General features: G+C 41.5%; 1 protein-coding gene across 10 annotated transcripts in view; it reads left to right on the top strand.

The window, feature by feature from the left end:
• The window catches only part of Dst (dystonin), a 160,740-nt gene that overhangs the window by 6,398 nt on the left and 135,836 nt on the right, over positions 1-18,506 (top strand). For 9 of the 10 annotated variants that reach the window (XM_059281384.1, XM_059281380.1, XM_059281377.1 and 6 more), the window contains 13 exons: positions 21-146; positions 742-894; positions 1,077-1,231; positions 1,402-1,528; positions 2,892-3,075; positions 4,001-4,158; positions 4,394-4,572; positions 4,989-5,127; positions 6,900-7,093; positions 8,958-9,120; positions 9,792-9,875; positions 10,556-10,663; positions 11,867-11,965. In XM_059281384.1, coding sequence (XP_059137367.1) covers positions 21-146; positions 742-894; positions 1,077-1,231; positions 1,402-1,528; positions 2,892-3,075; positions 4,001-4,158; positions 4,394-4,572; positions 4,989-5,127; positions 6,900-7,093; positions 8,958-9,120; positions 9,792-9,875; positions 10,556-10,663; positions 11,867-11,965 — 1,869 coding nt within the window. Of the gene's footprint in view, positions 1-20; positions 147-741; positions 895-1,076; positions 1,232-1,401; positions 1,529-2,891; positions 3,076-4,000; positions 4,159-4,393; positions 4,573-4,988; positions 5,128-6,899; positions 7,094-8,957; positions 9,121-9,791; positions 9,876-10,555; positions 10,664-11,866; positions 11,966-15,395; positions 18,111-18,506 lie in introns of all 10 variants that reach the window. The other variant, XM_059281385.1, reaches the window with a different exon arrangement.

Genomic DNA, 18,506 nt, shown 5'->3' with positions numbered 1-18,506 from the left:
CAAGTTTTATCTTTCCTTAGTTTTTCAATGATGCCAAAGAAGCCACTGATTACCTAAGGAATCTGAAGGATGCCATTCACCGCAAGTACAGCTGTGACCGATCCAGCAGCATTCACAAACTGGAAGACCTTGTTCAGGAGTCCATGGTACTGATGTGGAAACTATAGATTGTGTCCTATATATCATTGGGTAGATTAGTGATTTATTATATGTCTGTATGTGCAGATTTATATTTCATCAACACTAGTAGCTCATTCAATTAAGCCTTTAGTTGGTTTAGTTTTTGATAATAGTAGTGTACTTTATATGGTATTGTTTAAACTGCTTTAGCAGTGGTGTGTGTAGTCAGTAATTCCACAAGGAGATCCTTGGTAGACACCTTCTGTGTCTGCCCAGGCCTGTTTTCAGTTCTGGAGATGTAACCATGAACAAAACAGGCAGGACTTGCCCTCCCTTGTGGTGCCTAGATGTGAAAGGGTAGCTGCACAGTAATATCTTAATAAACAAAATGTATGTAGAATGTTAGATAATAATAATGCCAAAGAGGAAAAAAAAGTAACCAGGCAAAATGAGGATTTTGACCAGACAAATTTGAGGGATTCAAGACAGGGTAACAAGATGTAGAGAGTGTAGCCCAGTGGTCAGGGCATACTTTGGTGATGAAGTTTCATTTGCGTAAATCCCTGTGGAATGGAGAGTTTGAATCATTCATTTTAAAAGCCCGCTGTGTTTCCTGACTAGGAGGAAAAAGAAGAGCTTCTGCAGTACCGGAGCTCGGTGGCTGGCCTCATGGGGAGAGCAAAGACCATAGTACAGCTAAAGCCAAGGAGTCCTGACAATCTACTCAAAACCTCCATTCCGATCAAAGCCATCTGTGACTACAGACAGATTGAGGTACTGGTCCTTCTTAAAGCAGACCAGATTCTGCGATTAATCCACGTATTTTAAAAAGGAGGTCATAATGCTTCCTAGTTATAAGGCTTTTCTCTGCCTCCTAAAAACAGTAATTCCCAAGATTGTGTGCAGAAGATGAGTGAGTGGTGAGCTCAGTTTTTGTCTCTTTCATTTGAAACCAGATAACCATTTACAAAGACGATGAATGTGTTCTGGCAAACAATTCTCATCGCGCCAAGTGGAAGGTCATCAGTCCTACTGGGAACGAGGCCATGGTCCCATCGGTGTGTTTTACTGTTCCCCCGCCAAACAAAGAAGCCGTTGACTTTGCAAACAGGTTTGTATGGTTCGGGGTCTTTCTGAAGGTTAAAGAAGCAATCAGTGCTTTGTCAGGGACCCACAGGACCAGAAAGCTCTAGAGCTGGTCCATCGGGGGCAGCATGCTTTCAGAAGGAGTAAAAAGGTTTAAAATGTTTTGTTTTGGTTTTTTTCCTGCATGTCTTTCAGAATTGAGCAGCAGTATCAGAATGTCCTCACTCTTTGGCATGAATCTCACATAAACATGAAGAGTGTAGTCTCCTGGCATTATCTAGTGAATGAGATTGACAGAATTCGAGCCAGTAACGTGGCTTCGGTGAGTACAAGTGTGCACATTAGCCCAGTGTATCTAAAAATGAGGGGTGCCTTGTCATATGCGGTGTCAAGTTGGCATTTGCTCTGGAAAAGCATGGGGCCCAGCAGATGCTGACATTCAGGCAGACAGTGAGTTCTTGTTAGGGCCTGTGTAGATGAGGCACACTCTACAGGTGAGGGAAATCTAGAGCTCATGCTCTGCATGGTGCTTACTGAAGGTAAGAAATCAGAAATAACTGGGTAGTGGTAGCACATGCCTTTAATCCCAGCACTCAGGAGGCAGATGCAGGCAGATCTCTGAGAGTTCGAGGCCAGCCTGGTCTACAGAGAAAGTCCCAGGACAGCCAGGCTACACAGAGAAACCCTGTCTTGAAAAAAACCAAAAAAGAAGGAGGAGTAGGAAGAAAAACATGATAATTAGAATTAGGTGTTCAGACAGACAGAGTAGGTATAGTTTAATTTCATTTATTGAATTTTATCAATGATTTTACTTGTCTTCTTTTAATTAAAACTTTATTGCAAATGAAAAAAGTCATACCTCCAAATTAGCACACCCAAAGTCTATACATCTCAAGGAACTTCTGTATGGTTAGAATAGCCATTTTGAAGCTGTGGAACTTCGCATTGAATTTCACTCTTTACCATCAAACTTAGTCTGTGTTTACTTACCCATCACAAAACCAAAGAAGCCACGACAGAGTTGAAACACAATACCAAGCAGCTTTATGTCTTCTTTCCTGACTCCAGTGTCCTTTGCCTGCATTCAGTCTTCGCTCACTCGTGGTATTTACCCTTTCTTATTCGACTTTCTACATGGTATACTGTACACACATGCACATTTGTTTTCTTATCTACATATGTATTATAGGATAGGCCCCACACATGAGGGAGAACTTTTATCTTTCTGAGATTGTGTGACTTCCCTTAATATTATATGTCTTTCCATTTTGTACAATTTTTTTTGTTGTTGTTTTGTTTTTCGAGACAGGGTTTCTCTGTGTATCTTTGCGCCTTTCCTGGATCTCGCTCTGTAGACCAGGCTGGCCTTGAACTCACAAAGATCTGCCTGCCTCTGCCTCCTGAGTGCTGGGATTAAAGGCGTGCGCCACCACCTCCGGGCCAATTTTTTATTCCATTTTATATATATACCAAATGTCATTATCCATTCATCTACTGATGGAAAATTAGGTTGGTTCCATTTCTCTGCTGTAGGGTGCAAACCTGAAATAAATAGAATATTAATTCCAGATGTTTCCTCTACCTGTGAATAAACTGAAGTATACCATGATATCAATTGTGATCTGACCCATTCAGATGTAACCCTGGGCACTGCGTCATTAATCAAAGGATCCTTGTTCTTTCAGATCAAGACAATGTTGCCTGGCGAACACCAGCAGGTTCTGAGTAATCTGCAATCCCGTTTGGAAGATTTTCTGGAGGATAGCCAGGAATCCCAAATATTTTCAGGCTCGGATGTATCTCAGCTAGAAAAGGAGGTGAATGTATGTAGGAAGTATTATCAAGAGCTTCTCAAGTCTGCAGAAAGAGGTAAAAAGGGGTGCCTGTTTATTTTCCCTGCAGGAGTTTCATCCAGGCTTTTTTCTACTCTCATTGGAAATCTCAGTCTTAGGTATATTGCATCAGTGGGCTGTGATATGTAAGCAAGATTACTAAGCTCTATAGAAACGTGTGTGTGCGGGGCATATAACTCAGGAGCAGGATTGTGTGAAGCCCTGAGTCCAGTCCCCAGCACCCCCAATAACAAAAAAAGCTTTTGAGGTAAGAAGATGCTAGAAGAGATCATTAATTTCTAAATGATGAAGTAACTAAAGGTGCCAGCCAAGCAGTGGAACAGATGAGGAGTTCTTATCTCATCTGAGTTTTAATGTTTGTCCTGCTTTACAGGGCAACACTCAGAACGAAGGTCCTTAAGGCTCATAAAAGATTTGATTATTTCCTCAGTTCAGTTTTACACAGTAGTTAAATACTTTAGTTAGTTAGTAAATAAATACTTTATTTAGTTAACTTTTATTCAGTATAAATCTTAGTCTGAACTCTTAATACTATTTAAAAGCAAATGCCTTCATTAGTACTAGTCTTTTAAAATCTTAAAACAGTAACACTTTCTTTACCTGCTTTTTACTTTTGGATTTTTGTTCAATTTAATGGTTAATTGATAGCATATAATTCATATTTTTGTGAATATAAAACAGAATAATATATTGCTTCTTTGGGATATTTCCATGATAATTTGGTACTTTAAATGGCCTTTGGGAAATTTGATTAGTAATTTTTAAGTTTTAAAATTCACATTTTAGGATTTCTGTTTTAAGGTTATACCTTTAGGATTTCTGCTAATAGGAACAGTGGTAGCAGTGATTTGCCTCAGGAAGAATAAAGCTGTGGTATTGAACCTTGCACAAGAGCTCCCTAGGGAGGAGAGGCCTCTTGCTGAACATGTTTGCTTTCACAGAGGAGCAAGAGGAGTCAGTGTATAATCTTTACATCTCGGAAGTGAGGAACATTCGCCTTCGGTTGGAGAGCTGTGAAGACCGCTTAATTCGGCAGATACGGACTCCCCTGGAAAGAGACGACTTACATGAAAGCATGTTCAGAATCACGGAACAGGAGGTAAGAGTTACACATGTTAGAAAACCCTAGTTGGAGGTTTAGGTCAAGGGAATGAACAATAAAGACATTACTGATTCTAAAGCTGGAATGTCATGCTTCTGTTTATTCAGTAAAGAAAAGTTATATGGATGTTTATGTTACGTTGGCCATGACTTAAAATGTATTTTTAAGCAGCTGTTAGAAACATACCCACTTGGGGCCATAACCTGTAATCTCCACTTGTTCTCTTGACTAGAAACTAAAGAAAGAGCTGGAACGGCTTAAAGATGATTTGGGAACGATCACTAACAAGTGTGAAGAATTCTTCAGTCAAGCGGCAGACTCTCCATCTGTCCCCACTCTGCGGTCAGAGCTCAGTGTGGTCCTTCAGAGCATGACTCAGATCTACTCCATGTCTTCCACTTACATAGAGAAGTATGTTAACATGACGTCCTCATGCCACCGTCACTCTGACTGGTTTTTATGAACAGTGTGTTTCATCATCAGAAACTGGACTGATGATGTTTCTCATGTCAAGGGGGAGTTACCTTGCAGATTACTGTCTCCCACATTTCTGTTTTGTAGCTCACTGTTGGTAGTCTTCATGGTTTTCCTCTCATGGGTAGTGTGACCGAGGAACTGTCTTCTGTTGGAATCTGTAAATACTACCTGGGGGTGGGGCATAGGGTGGTGTCTATTAGGAAGAGAGTCAACTGAATGCCAGACTTACAGGAGACCAGCCAGTGTTCCCATGTCATGAGTTATAATGATGCTTTAAGACTACAGTATGCAAAAAAGAAAAAAGGAAAAGCATTAAACAGCATGGTTTAATATTTATTTCTCTTTTAAAGGTTGAAAACAGTTAATTTGGTATTAAAAAACACTCAAGAGGCAGAAGCCCTCGTCAAACTCTATGAAACCAAACTGTGTGAAGAAGAAGCATTAATAGCTGACAAGAATAATATTGAGAATCTAATGAGTACTTTAAAGGTAAGAGTCTCACTTCTGGACATGTTTTCAAGGTCATAGTTCCAAATACTTCTCTAGCACAGAGCCCAAGTTCCAAACACCCAACACTAAGCATCTGACGTAGAATATGTTTCTGAATGTGCCATCTCCATTTTGTATTCCTAATTCTACAACTTCCTGTAAATAAGTATATTCAGTCATTTTATCATAAGTCACTGTTCTGTTGCTATGAAGAGACAGCATGGCCAAAGCAATTTATAAAATAAAGCATTCATTTGGGGGCTTGCTTACAATTGTAGAGAGTAGAGTCCATAATCATCATGGTGAGGAACGTGGTAGCAAACAGTCAGGCAAGCGTGGCGCTGGAGCAGTAGCTGAGAAGTTATATCTAACCCACAAACCCAAGGCAGAGAGAGAGAGAGAGAGAGAGAGAGAGAGAGAGAGAGAGAATGAGAGAGCATCTGGGTGTGGCTTGGCCTTTTGAACCCTCAAAGCCCACCCCCAGTGACACACCCCCTCCAAGGCCACGCCCCCTAAGCCTTCCCAAACAGTTTTACCAGCTGAGGACCACACATGGAAATACTTGAATCTATAAGAGTAATTCTTATTCAGACCACCCAAGAGGTGTTCTTGTTTGAGATCTGAACCTCTGTCAGTAGCTTTTCTGAGTGGCTTCATATTGCCAGCAAGATGAGTTGGTACTAAAAATTAAATTGCTTGTAGCCGATTGACTTGCTTAAAAGGGGCTGTTATTCTAAGATAACAAAGAAGTAAAAGAATATTTTATTAATATTTTTATAGCTTTATTTTATATGTATGAGTGTTTTGCCTGCTTGTATGTCTGTGAGCCAGATCTCATGGAGGCCTGAGGGGGCATAGGACCCCCTGGAACTGTAACTACAGATGGTGGGTGCTGGAAGTGGAACCTGGGTCTTCTGGAAGAGCAGCCCGTGGTCTGAAACACTTGGTCATCTCTCCAGCCTCAGAAGTTATTTTGAGAAAGAAAAAATATTTACTACTGTACTCTCTATTTTTTATTTTTAAAATTTTACAGTGTGTGTGTATGTGTGTGTGTGTCTCAAATGCCATGATGCATGATTGTGGAAGTCAGAAGAGAATTTACAGGAGTCAGTTCTCGCTTTCCACCATGTGGTTCTGGGGATCAAACTCAGCTCGTAAGGCATGGCATCAAGCACCCTTAAGCAGTGAGCTGTCTCACAGGTCCCTATATCTATATTTCTGTATGTAAAGTGCTTAGCAAGGCTGTTGCAAAAACATTCAAGTTATTTCATTCATTTTAAGCTTGTATTAATTTTTAAACAATGGAATTGGAAGCATTTAAAAACAATAAAAGACTTTTCTTATTGTGGCAACTCCCTGGCTTATGAAATACTCTGAATTTTGTTGACACATAAATTCTACTAGGCTGGATTTTATAGACTTCTTTTAGATTTTTATAATCTTTAATTGAGAAACATGAATTAAGCATGCTTGATTTTTGTGTGTGTTGACACATCTCTATGAAATGTTACCCCTCCCTCTTCTTCCTTTTCCCCATTAAGTGACATACGTGTCTCTCACAGTAACATGTTATTTTTTCAGAGATCAAAGCACAGTTAGATAATTGTCATTGTATAAGATTATACCTGATACATTTTCAATATCATAGGTTTTTTTCTTTATCTGGTTGTACATCACGTAGTTATGAATAAATTGTAACATTAGGTAAATTATGTGTTTACTCTATGACTTGTGGATACATTTCATGATGCTCACCGACATATGTATTTTAGCAATGGCGATCAGAAGTAGATGAAAAGAGAGGGGTGTTCCATGCATTGGAGGATGAGTTGCAGAAAGCAAAAGCCATCAGTGATGAGATGTTTAAGGCACACAAAGAGCGGGACCTTGACTTTGACTGGCACAAAGAAAAGGCGGACCAGCTGGTTGAAAGGTGGCAGAATGTCCATGTGCAGATTGACAACAGGTGGGTCCCCTTTCTGTTCAGTGGCTATGGGGGTTGGATCCCCTTTCTGTACAGAGGGCAAAGTCTAAACAGACTTTAACTGACATTCCATAGCTAATGTGTTAATCGCAAGACTGTTTCCTAATTATATTTCTTTCTTACATATGCACTTTAACAACACATGTAACTTGAAAGAAACATTATCTTTTCTCTTTCTTTAAGTTCTGTTTTTATTTTGTGTGTATGGCTGTTTTGCCTGCATGTATGTGTGCCTGTGTCCCACATGCATACCTGGTTCCTGAAGAGACCAGAAGAGGGCATTGGATCACTGGAACTGGAGGTACAGACAGTTGTGGACCTCCATGTGGGTCCTGGGAATCGAACCTAAATCATCTGTAAGAGCAGCCAGTGCTCTTAATGCTGAACCATCTCTCCAACTCCAGAAAAATAACATTTTCAACTATGTATAATTAAAAATGTTGATGTATCTTGGTGTCCCAGGGTTTCAATTGCTGTGAAGAGACACCATGACAACTCTTATAAAGGAAAACATTTAATTGGAGTGGCTTATAGTTTCAGAAGTTAAGTCCATTATCATCAAGGTGGGAAACATGGTGGCATGCAGGCAGGCATGGTGCTGGAGAAGGAGCTCTACATCTCTATTCACAGGCAACAGGATGTAAACTGTGGACCACACGGGTGTAGCTTGGGCTAAGGAGATCTCAAAGCCCACCCTCACAGTGACACACTTTCTCCAACAAGGCCACACCTCCCAACAGTGCCACTCCCTATGAGCTTATGGGGGCCAATAACATTTAAACTACCATACCTCACGTTTGTATAATCTGTCTTTTTAAAAGACAATAATATAAGCCGGGCGGTGGTGGCGCACGCCTTTAATCCCAGCACTCGGGAGGCAGAGCCAGGCGGATCTCTGTGAGTTCGAGGCCAGCCTGGTCTACAGAGCGAGATCCAGGAAAGGCGCAAAGCTACACAGAGAAACCCTGTCTTAAAAAAAAAAAAAAAAAAAAAGAAAAAAGAAAAGAAAAGAAAAAGAAAAAAAAAAAAGACAATAATATAATGCTCTAAAAGTTATTATGAACTTACAGTGTTCAAATAACCATGAATTAGCAAAATAAATCATAAGCTTATTTCTTGGGCTCTGCATAGCAATTTCTGCTGGACCTAAGAGAAGTGAAGGACTTGAAGTGACCTGTTACTCATTTTCTTTGACATTGTAAGACAACTGGAATCATTTGTTCAATGAGAATTAAAACCCAGAAGAAAATGGAATTGATTTAGGCTTTATCTTAAAAGAAATAAATAATGGCTGTTCTTACTCATTTTATGTTTATATTAATACAAATTAAATGCTTTTATGATATAGTACCATTCAAGAAATGAAGTTGTATTCATATGTATTTTTTCTCTGAGAGATACACAATGAATTTGTTGAATGTGATGACTTTAAAAATCATAGAAATGGGTGTTTAATTTCAGTTCCTGGAAGACACTCTCTGAGACCATGTTGAACCAACCATTCATTGAATTTCATTCTTCTTCCAAAGGTGAACTATGATTTGAGGCAAGCCTCAGCTGTCCAGGACGTGTTAACTGGTTATAATGATGGTTAATTTCCCTCTTTTTCAGCTTTAGTGTTAGTGCTATAGTAGGGCAACAGCACCAGTGAACTTCACAGCTCCCGGAGCAGAACGTCTCTGTTCGCCCTGATGCTGTCTGGAGTGCCCCAGGAATCTGTCTTAGGCTGCTGCAGCACATCTACCCTGTTGTGCTTAGTGGCTCTTGGGTCTCACCTTGTGGTTTTCTCTTCCCAGACCCTTCTTCACCCCTCCTGCTGGAGTCTGACTGTTGGTTGTTCTTGCAGGCTTCGGGACTTAGAAGGAATTGGGAAATCACTGAAGTACTACAGAGATTCCTATCACCCTCTGGATGATTGGATCCAGCAAATTGAAACTACCCAGAGAAAGATGCAGGAAAACCAGCCAGAAAACAGCAAAGCCCTGGCCTTACAGCTGAATCAACAGAAGGTACACAAAGAAATCCTTGTACTGAGGTTCTGTCTGCATTTGGTTGGCCATGAGCCTCGTCTTTCTCTCCTGTGTTGGAAGAAAGGGCAATTACTTAGACAACCATAGGGAATAACAATGTGTATGAGGATTCGATACCCCAAACCTGCCTTCATTTGTTGTTATTTCCTGGAAGTCACTTTTGAAGGCATAGAAAATGAACAGTGTGTTGGGGTAGTTTTTACATACCTCATAGTCCTGGTTTCATAGGCTGGGTCTAATTTTCTTGGCACTGTTCTGGCAACACAGTTGAATGCCTGCTGAATTAATAAACGTGGCCAGAGGTAGTAGACAGAAGCCCAGTCACACCTGATGGGAAATTGAGTGTTTTAAGGTTTTTGTTCCATCATTAGGAGCTAGTAACATCTAACCCTGTTTTCATCTGGGGTGGGTGTAGTGAAGGACACTGCATCTGCTCTGCGTGATTCTCCTTTCTGCTCTGAAAGCCTCACAAGGCTAACCGCTATGAGTCTTATTCTGGAAGTATGTTATTTATCGGTACGTCAAGGCACATGTGAGGTCTAAAGCACCGAGACATACAGCGTGGAGTGACAGGGACGTCTTCCAGTTCCTGAGCGTGATGGGGAATGGTGTAGAATTCCCATCTCTCTTCCTCTAAACTGTCTTTACAGATGCTGGTGTCAGAAATAGAGGTGAAACAGAGCAAAATGGATGAATGTCAGAAATATTCCGAGCAGTACTCAGCCGTGGTAAAGGTGAGTAAAGTCGCTTACTTGAGGCAAATTTAGTATTTAGGTATATGGTGCTGTAGCATATTTTTAAAGCAATTCAAATCATTCATCCTGTGTTAAAAGAGCATTTAGATCTTTTTCAAACCTTATTCAGACCTTTTTATACTTAGCTAATAATTCTTTATGAAATGAGTCCCGGGACAGCCCTGACTGGCTCATTTTCACTGTCTCCATGAATGCATGAAAATGTACACACACCCTAGACATATAGCTCTGAAACTTGCTTATTATTTTTTCCTTTTTTTTCTTTAAAATTGAGCGAACATTTAACTTGTACTTGAGAGACGCTGTCATATTTTTAGAGGCTATTATTGACAGTCTTAGCTTCCCAGCTCCATAGCTCTGTTGTTGATGTGGAGGAAGTGAAGGCTGCCTCTACCAAGAGTATTCTGAAGTAAATGCTTTTGTGGCTTCTAAAGACAGTTTGGGTCTTTGCTGATCATTGTACATGTCTCTGTTGATGTCACCACCTTACAAGTATCTCTAGGACCAAATAGATTTTAAAGATTTAGTTTTCATCATTTATGTCTTTATTTAAACTTAGTTCAGTGAACTATGTTCCAGTTCTCTGGGGTCAGTCACTGTGGAATGAAGCCTTCAGGCTTTGCTTTAATTAATTTTCTCATATCGACTCTTGGATGCAGGACTATGAGTTGCAAACAATGACCTACAGAGCCATGGTGGATTCACAGCAGAAGTCTCCAGTGAAACGCCGGCGGACACAGAGCTCAGCAGACCTCATTATTCAAGAGGTAACAAATGGAGAAGAGCAGTGGTCAGGCAGAAAAGAGAGAAACATTTTAAAAACAGTTTTACTTTTATCACAGTAAAACATACCTTATATAAAATTGGCCATCTTAATTATTTTTAAGTGATTTAGTAGAATTATAGTATATCACAATTTTGTACATTCATCACTATTCACTTCTAATACTTTTTTTTTAACCATCCCTTACAGAAAGTTGTAGTTGGACTTTCTTGTTAGACTTTTTGGACCTCCAACTCCCAAATAATGATACAGAGACTTACTATTAATGAAAGCTTGGCCTTAGCTTAGGCTTTTTCTCAACTAGCTTTTATAACTTAAATTAACCTGTTTCTGTTAATGTACATTCTATCACGTGGCTCAGTTACCTCTTCTCTGAACCATATGTCCAGCTTCTTCATTGTCTCACTAGAGTCTCTCCCATGCCTAGATTCATCCTGAGTTCCTCTCTCTGCCCGGAAGTCCCACCTATTCTCTCCTGCCTTGCTATTGGCCATTGGCTATTGGCCATTCAGCTCTTTATTAAACCTATCACAATGACACAACTTCACATAGTGTAAACAGATATTCTACAATAGAAAGTGCTGCAACACTACATTTTATTAAGGCTCTTTAAAAAGAACTCTTTTGCAGGGTGGTGGTGGCGCATGCCTTTAATCCCAGCACTCGGGAGGCAGAGGCAAGCGGATCTCTATGGGCTGTTACACAGAGAAACCCTATCTTGAAAAAAACAAAAAACAAGCAACAACAACAAAAACCTTTTAAAATAAAGATTTTTTGTTTGTTTGTTTAAATTTTTGCCAGGGAGGTTGGGGTAGACAAAGGGTTTCTCTGTGTAGCACTGGCTGTCCTGGAACTCATTCCATAGACCAGGCTGGCTTTAAACTCAGAAAGATCTGCCTGCCTCTACCTCCTGAGTGCTGGGATTAAAGGTGTATGCTGCCATTGCCCAGCTAAAGATCATTTATTAATGCATAAAAAAATGTACTTTATGATTAAACTTACAAGTTATGGCTTAATGTGGTATACAAGAGAGTAGCAAGCTCACTCATTACTCCTGAAATGCCACTTCCTGTTGGATAAGTGTGTGCTTTATTCTCCAAAGTCCAGTTGGTAGTGTGGGCATCACTCAGAGTTCACTCAACTCACTAGGAACAGAGATAACGTTCGTATCATTTCTGCCTTGCAGTTCATGGACCTGCGGACTCGATACACTGCCCTGGTCACTCTCATGACACAGTATATTAAATTTGCTGGTGATTCACTGAAAAGGCTGGAAGAGGAGGAGGTAACCATCAACAGTGGACAGCCGAGGAAACAGGAACTAGAGTGGAGCAGTAACTGTAATGTTTGGGGAAGGCAAAAATGGGCCTCATTCCAACATGGTCGATAGCTAATACTCAGTAGTTAATTGGAGGCTTACACTAGGAAAGAGGGAAAGCCTTGGACATTTGTTTGTTTGTTTATTTTTTAGATTCTCCAAAACAGAAAAGCATTTTTTAATTTTTACTTTGGGTGGACTAGAGTATTTGCTTAACCATGCTTTAGTTCTGGGTTTGATCCCCGAAACCTCAAAAGCAGTTCCTTCAGAACCCTAACATGATAGAATTAGAGTCATAAATGGTTCCGTTTCAACTGGAAGATGTTTGCATTTGGGCAGAATTTTGTTCATCTTCCTCACAGCTGAGAAATTATTTCCTTCAATGGCACCTGCTGCTCATATGGAGTATGTAGAGATGTAGAGATGTGTGTTATGCATTTGAACTAATACGCATCTTTAAGAATTAAGATTATTACAATTAATTAAAAAGAAAAACAGTAGTAGATACTTATACAAAAGAATGGACTTTTTAAGAATTGGTGGAGTTTTACCCTTTGTGTTTTTGCCCAAAAATTATACGTGATTAGAAAGGCAAGTATGGTTCTGATTTGAAGGACTCCTGCAGCTTCGATCCGGAATTTAAAATTGCATTGAGTAATAGGAAGAATAAGAAATTATCTGTAAAAGTATGTAACCTAAAAGCCCATTGATTCTGATCTTGAAGGGATTATTCTGTGCTCGATTCTTTGGATGGCCTTTCTTTTCCTCATCCCAGAACAGACAAAAATAGTTAAAAGAATGCTAAAATGTGTAAATGGTTAAATTTGAGGCCTGGCCATCATAATTGGACTGTTGAAGTTCTACAGGTGTTGCTACCTGATAGAGCGTTGCTTATGTATTGAAAGAACAAAAGATCACCAGTGCCTGGGAGATGGTGCTTACTTTCTTAGCTTCTGAAATTGTGACTATTTTAGTCTGTTGGGAGTCAACCGTTTTCTGCACTAACCCACTAAGGTATATACTTAAAGATTTGTAACCACCTCCCTTATGCTTCCAAAGAGCCCAGAGTGCTTGTAGCTCCTTTAGTAAAAATAATGCACTTATGTGTGAAAGAACTTCCTTATTTTTACTACATTTTGAGAGATGTTATTCCATTTTAAATAGTGTACATGTCTTTTAAATCTTACATGCAGTTGTTAGACATAAAATCATTTAAGTCCTTTTCCATTCTCACGGTATATATCAAATTGTAGATATGTGGGCCACTCAGCTCAATTCCTGCAATAAGATGGAAGATGACAGAAACAAAGATCTTCAAAGACTTCAATACTAATTGGTACTGAAGCACTGAAGAGTTATAGAGAGTTGAAAACACAAACAATATAGTTTTGAAGACACACACAGACTATAATTTATAATAAAATTTAATACCCTTCTGTTTAAGGACATATTAATGAACTGTCCTTCAAAAGATACGGAGTTTTAGACCCCAGAGAATAGTACTTCTGAAACAGTCTTGAAGATCCACAGAATAAACTGCCCTGAGATCAGAATTTTTCATAATCAGCATATAAGCAAAGATCTGTGTAAATTTCAGAAGTAACCAGATATGTTAAAGAAATCTAGAACATTGGCTTAGCTCTACATTTGATACGGTGAAGGAATTCTGTAGCCGATGCAAAGACCCAACTCTAGAAATGGATTCTCTCTGCATAAAGAGACCCTTTGAAGGAGTGGTTTTTTATGAGTGCGTTTGCTGTCTACAAGATGAAAAATCAGTAGTTGACCTAAACTATTTAAAGTAATTTTAAGCATGTGTGAAAAAAATCCTAGCCAACCAGATAACATAGAATTACTAATAAACCACCAAAATGACTCTAATTAAGATATTGAAGACTCATCAATAAATTTTAACCTTTAATTTTAATTTTTGCTGAGGTAAGCAGAATCTGACCAAGAGAAAAAGGCTCAAAATACCTTGGCCAAAGCTAAGCTATGTTTCAAAGTAAGATTTGATAAGAAATCTGGTTCTTAGAAAGAATTATTAAATTTTAAAATTTGCGTTTTTGTTTTTGAGACGGTGGCTCTCTGGGTATCCCAGAATGGCCTGGAACTCCATGTCCTCCTGTCTGAGTACTGAGATCACAGGGGTGCAGGTCTGTGCCCTGAGAGAACTTTAAACATACAGAACGTTGCAGTGTGACAGAGGGTTGACTGTGACACATAATTCAAAGAAACATACCAGTTGTGATGAGGCTTTCTTACCCATGGAGTTGTGCTAACAACCGTGGGTGGGTTAATGGAGCAAGCTGAGCTTTTTAAGCCCCAAATGACCAAAGATCAGAAAAGTGGAGGAAGAAAAAGCTTTGTTATTAATTAAATTCTTGAAACGCACATATATCCCCGTGAAAACAAATCATTTCTACGGAATGATTTCTGTATTCCTACTGAATTCTTACTGCAGTTACTCTGAGTGGATACAAAGCTACCACCACAGTGTTAACTAAGAGAACTAGGCTATGTCTGGAAGCCAGTCCAAGCATGTAGAGTTTCAGTTAATATTCAGTTTCTCAGGCCTCCCAGCTGCTAAAAGGTTTTCTTATTTTTATTTGATAAGATAGATACACCTTCAAAACATTTGTATTAGGGTATCTGAAGGTACTTGACAAAATGGATTACAGCTGAGGCATGCCAATGCCAGCAGCAGTGAAGTCTGGGAGTGCGTCAGCATCGCCTTCTCTAAGGCCAGGGACCGGAGCTGCCTTTACATTAGCAATCCCCATCATTATCATTGTCACACTTGCCATTGGAAACAGTGACTTGGAAATGTCAAGATGCATGTAACTCTCCTTTCCCCTGTTAAAAGTGTTATTTCTGAATCCGGCTCTCTGTTCTGGAATTCTGTTTCTTTAATCTTAAACATGGCTCTGTGAGTACCATGTTTAATTTCCACTGGGCTTGTTATTGCAAACTAAGTCTGTGTTCTTTGTTCCTGCGTGGTGGTTTTGTTCCAAGCTGACGTGATTGAGTTGTGAGAGCAGAGTGGATGGATATCATTATGAGCCAAGCTTAGTTTTTACATCTATAAAAGTTCAGGGCCCCCGCTTCATGTTCGGTAGTCTCTTCTTGCTTCAAAACCGCAAACCAGCTAATTTCTATATGAAATTACTCCTGAGGGGCAAAAGGGATCCTTTGGGAAGCACACCCTTTAGGTGATCTGTCTCCTCCCTGCCGGCTTTCTGAGGTTTCCGCTCTGAAGAAACTGGTGCTGGTGCTGGTGGCCACTGCTTGTTCTGCACATGAGCTCCCTTGGTCTCGTGAGTACATGAGCACTACTTCAGAGGCTCCGGAATCTATTTCAGTAGAACGGCTTTGATACTTTAAATGTTTCTTGTAGATGAAAAGGTCTAAGGAGAATTCTGAGCACGGGGCGTATTCAGATCTGCTGCAGCGTCAGAAAGCAACCATGGTTGAAAATAGCAAACTTACAGGAAAGATCAGTGAGTTGGAAACAATGGTAGCTGAGCTAAAGAAGCAAAAGTCTCGGGTGGAGGAAGAGCTTCCAAAAGTTAAGGAGGCTGCGGAAAATGAACTGAGAAAGCAACAGAGGAACGTGGAGGACATCGCTCTGCAGAAGCTCAGGGCGGAGAGCGAGGCCAAGCAGTACCGCCGGGAGCTGGAGACCATTGTGAGGGAGAAGGAAGCTGCCGAGCGGGAGCTGGAGCGAGTGAGGCTGCTCACCTCCGAGGCCGAGGCCCGGCGAGCCGCGGTGGAGGAGAACCTCCGCAACTTCCGGAGTCAGCTGGAGGAACACACCCTCACGAGAAGAACCCTCGAAGATCATCTGAGGAGGAAGGACTCGAGCCTCAGCGATCTGGAACAGCAGAAACAGGCGTTAGTGGAAGAGCTGCGGCGAAAGCGAGACCACGAGGAGGAGCTCTTGAAGCTGGTGCAGAAGATGGAGAGGGACCTGGCGTTCCAGAAGCAGGTGGCCGAGAAGCAGCTGAAGGAAAAGCAAAAGATCGAATTGGAAGCAAGAAGAAAAATAACCGAAATTCAGTATTCGTGTAGAGAAAACGGGCTGCCGGCCTGTAGGACGGTGGCGGGCCCCCAGAAGGAGCAGGACAGACAGAAGGAGGAGGAACTTAAGCAGCAGGTGGACGAGCTGACTGTGGCCAACCGCAAGGCTGAGAAAGAGATGCGGGAGCTCAAGTACGAACTCAGTGCGGTCCAGCTTGAAAAGGCTTCCTCTGAGGAAAAGGCGCGGCTGCTCAAAGACAAGCTGGATGAGACGAATAACACACTCAAGTGCCTCAAGGGGGAGCTGGAAAGGAAGGATCAGGCCCAGGAACGCTACTCCCAGCAGCTCAGAGAACTTGGCAGGCAGCTGAACCAAACGACAGACAAGGCTGAAGAGGTCAGGCAGGAAGCTAACGATCTCAAGAAAATAAAGCACAACTACCAGTTAGAATTGGAATCTCTCCATCATGAGAAAGGAAAACTCCAGAGAGAAGTCGACAGGATCACCAGGGCACACGCTCTTGCTGAGAGGAACATTCAGCACTTAAATTCCCAAGTTCACTCTTCACAGAATGAGAAGGAACTCTCGGAGGAAAGGAGACAACTGTGCCAGAGGAAATCGGATCATCTGAAAGAAGAGTTTGAGAAGAGCCATGCCCAGTTGCTTCAGAATATTAAAGCGGAGAAAGAAAACAATGATAAAATCCGAAAGCTCAATGAAGAACTGGAGAAAAGCAATGAGTGTGCAGAAATGCTCAAACAGAGGGTGGACGAGCTCACGAGGCAGAATAATGAAACCAAACTAATGATGCAGAGAATTCAGGCCGAGTCCAAGAACATCGTCCGAGAGAAACAAGCGATCCAGCAAAGATGCCAAGTGCTGCAGGTTCAGGCCGATGGTTTTAAAGATCAGTTACGGAACACCAACGAACACTTGCATAAACAGACCAAAACAGAGCAGGACTTCCACCGGAAGATTAAAAGCCTAGAGGATGATCTAGCCCAGAGCCAACATTTAGTGAGCGAGTTTAAGCAGAAATGTGACCAACAGAACATCATCATCCAGAATACAGAGAAGGAGGTGAGGAACCTGAGTGCTGAGCTGAGCGCTTCCAAGGAGGAGAAGCGGCGAGAGGAGCAGAAAGCCCAGCTGCAGCGGGCTCAGGTGCAGGAGCTGAACGACAGGCTGAAGAAGGTGCAGGATGAGCTGCACTTGAAGACCATCGAAGAGCAGATGACCCACAGGAAGATGGTCCTGCTCCAGGAGGAGTCGGACAAGTTCAAGCGCTCAGCAGACGAGTTTCGGAAGAAGATGGAGAAGCTGATGGAGTCCAAGGTCATCACTGAAAATGACATTTCCGGCATTAAGCATGACTTCGTGTCTCTTCAGAGGGAAAACTGCCGCGCGCAGGAGAACGCGAAGCTGTGGGAGACAAACATCAGAGAGCTCGAGCGGCAGCTACAGTGCTACCGCGAGAAGATGCAGCAGGGGCAGCACGGGGAGGCCAGTCATTATCAGAAATGCCGGAAGCTCGAGGAGGAGCTGATAGCCCAGAGACGGGAGGTCGAAAACCTCAAGCAGAAGATGGATCAGCAGATAAAGGAGCATGAGCACCAGTTAGCTTTGCTCCAGTGTGAAATTCAAGAAAAAAACACAGCCAGAGAGCATACCTCCGTATCAGGTTTTGATACGGCAGGGAGAGAGTGCCACCACCCCGCAGAGACTTCCTCGGGGAACTCTGGACACCTGAACCTACAGGCCAGGTGTCCACTGTCGAGATGGACTCAGGAACCACAACCTCAGGTAGAAGAAAAATGGCAGCCGAGGGTCGCTGAACAAGTCCCGAAGGAGGTTAAGTTCCGACAGCCAGGGATGCTGTTGGACACGGACAGCAGCCAACCATGCTACTCAGAGTACTTTTCTCAGACAAGCACCGAATTGCAGATAACGTTTGATGAGAAAAACCCGATTCCGAGACTGACTGACCTAGAGAAGATGAGAGACCAAGCCTTGAGGACTTCCAGACCGCCTGTCAGGTATCAGGATGACAAACTCGAAGTGGAACTGGTGAAGCTTTTGACACCCTTGGAGGTATACCTTGTTCTACGACCTTCTTAGCTCTACCAGGCCAGGCTTCTGTTATTTCTTTTTTTCTCCAAGGCTACATTTTTAACAGTTTTGAATGCTAAGCTGTATAGTATAGTCGTCCTGAGAGGAAAATAATACTCTAATTTTCCATCAGTTTGGCTGTATTTTACTATAAATGACCACTGATTTATGAATGCTTGAGATTGTCCATAAATGTGGTGAGTAAGCTGATATATCTGTAGGAGTATGTATTTTAATGGTGATTATATTTTTAAAAAATCTAGAGAATGGCTGTGTTGCATGCAGTTCAGTGGTAGAAGAATTCCCTAGCATGTGCAAGGCCCTGGGTCAGAGTCTTAGCACTTTAGGGGGGGAGGGAACTAGAAGGAAATATTATCT

This window comes from Peromyscus eremicus, chromosome 16_21, assembly GCF_949786415.1.
Source record: "Peromyscus eremicus chromosome 16_21, PerEre_H2_v1, whole genome shotgun sequence".
Taxonomy (NCBI): Eukaryota; Metazoa; Chordata; class Mammalia; order Rodentia; family Cricetidae; genus Peromyscus; species Peromyscus eremicus.
The sequence above is the reverse complement of the archived record's forward strand: the minus strand, read 5'-3'. Positions and strand labels throughout refer to the sequence as shown.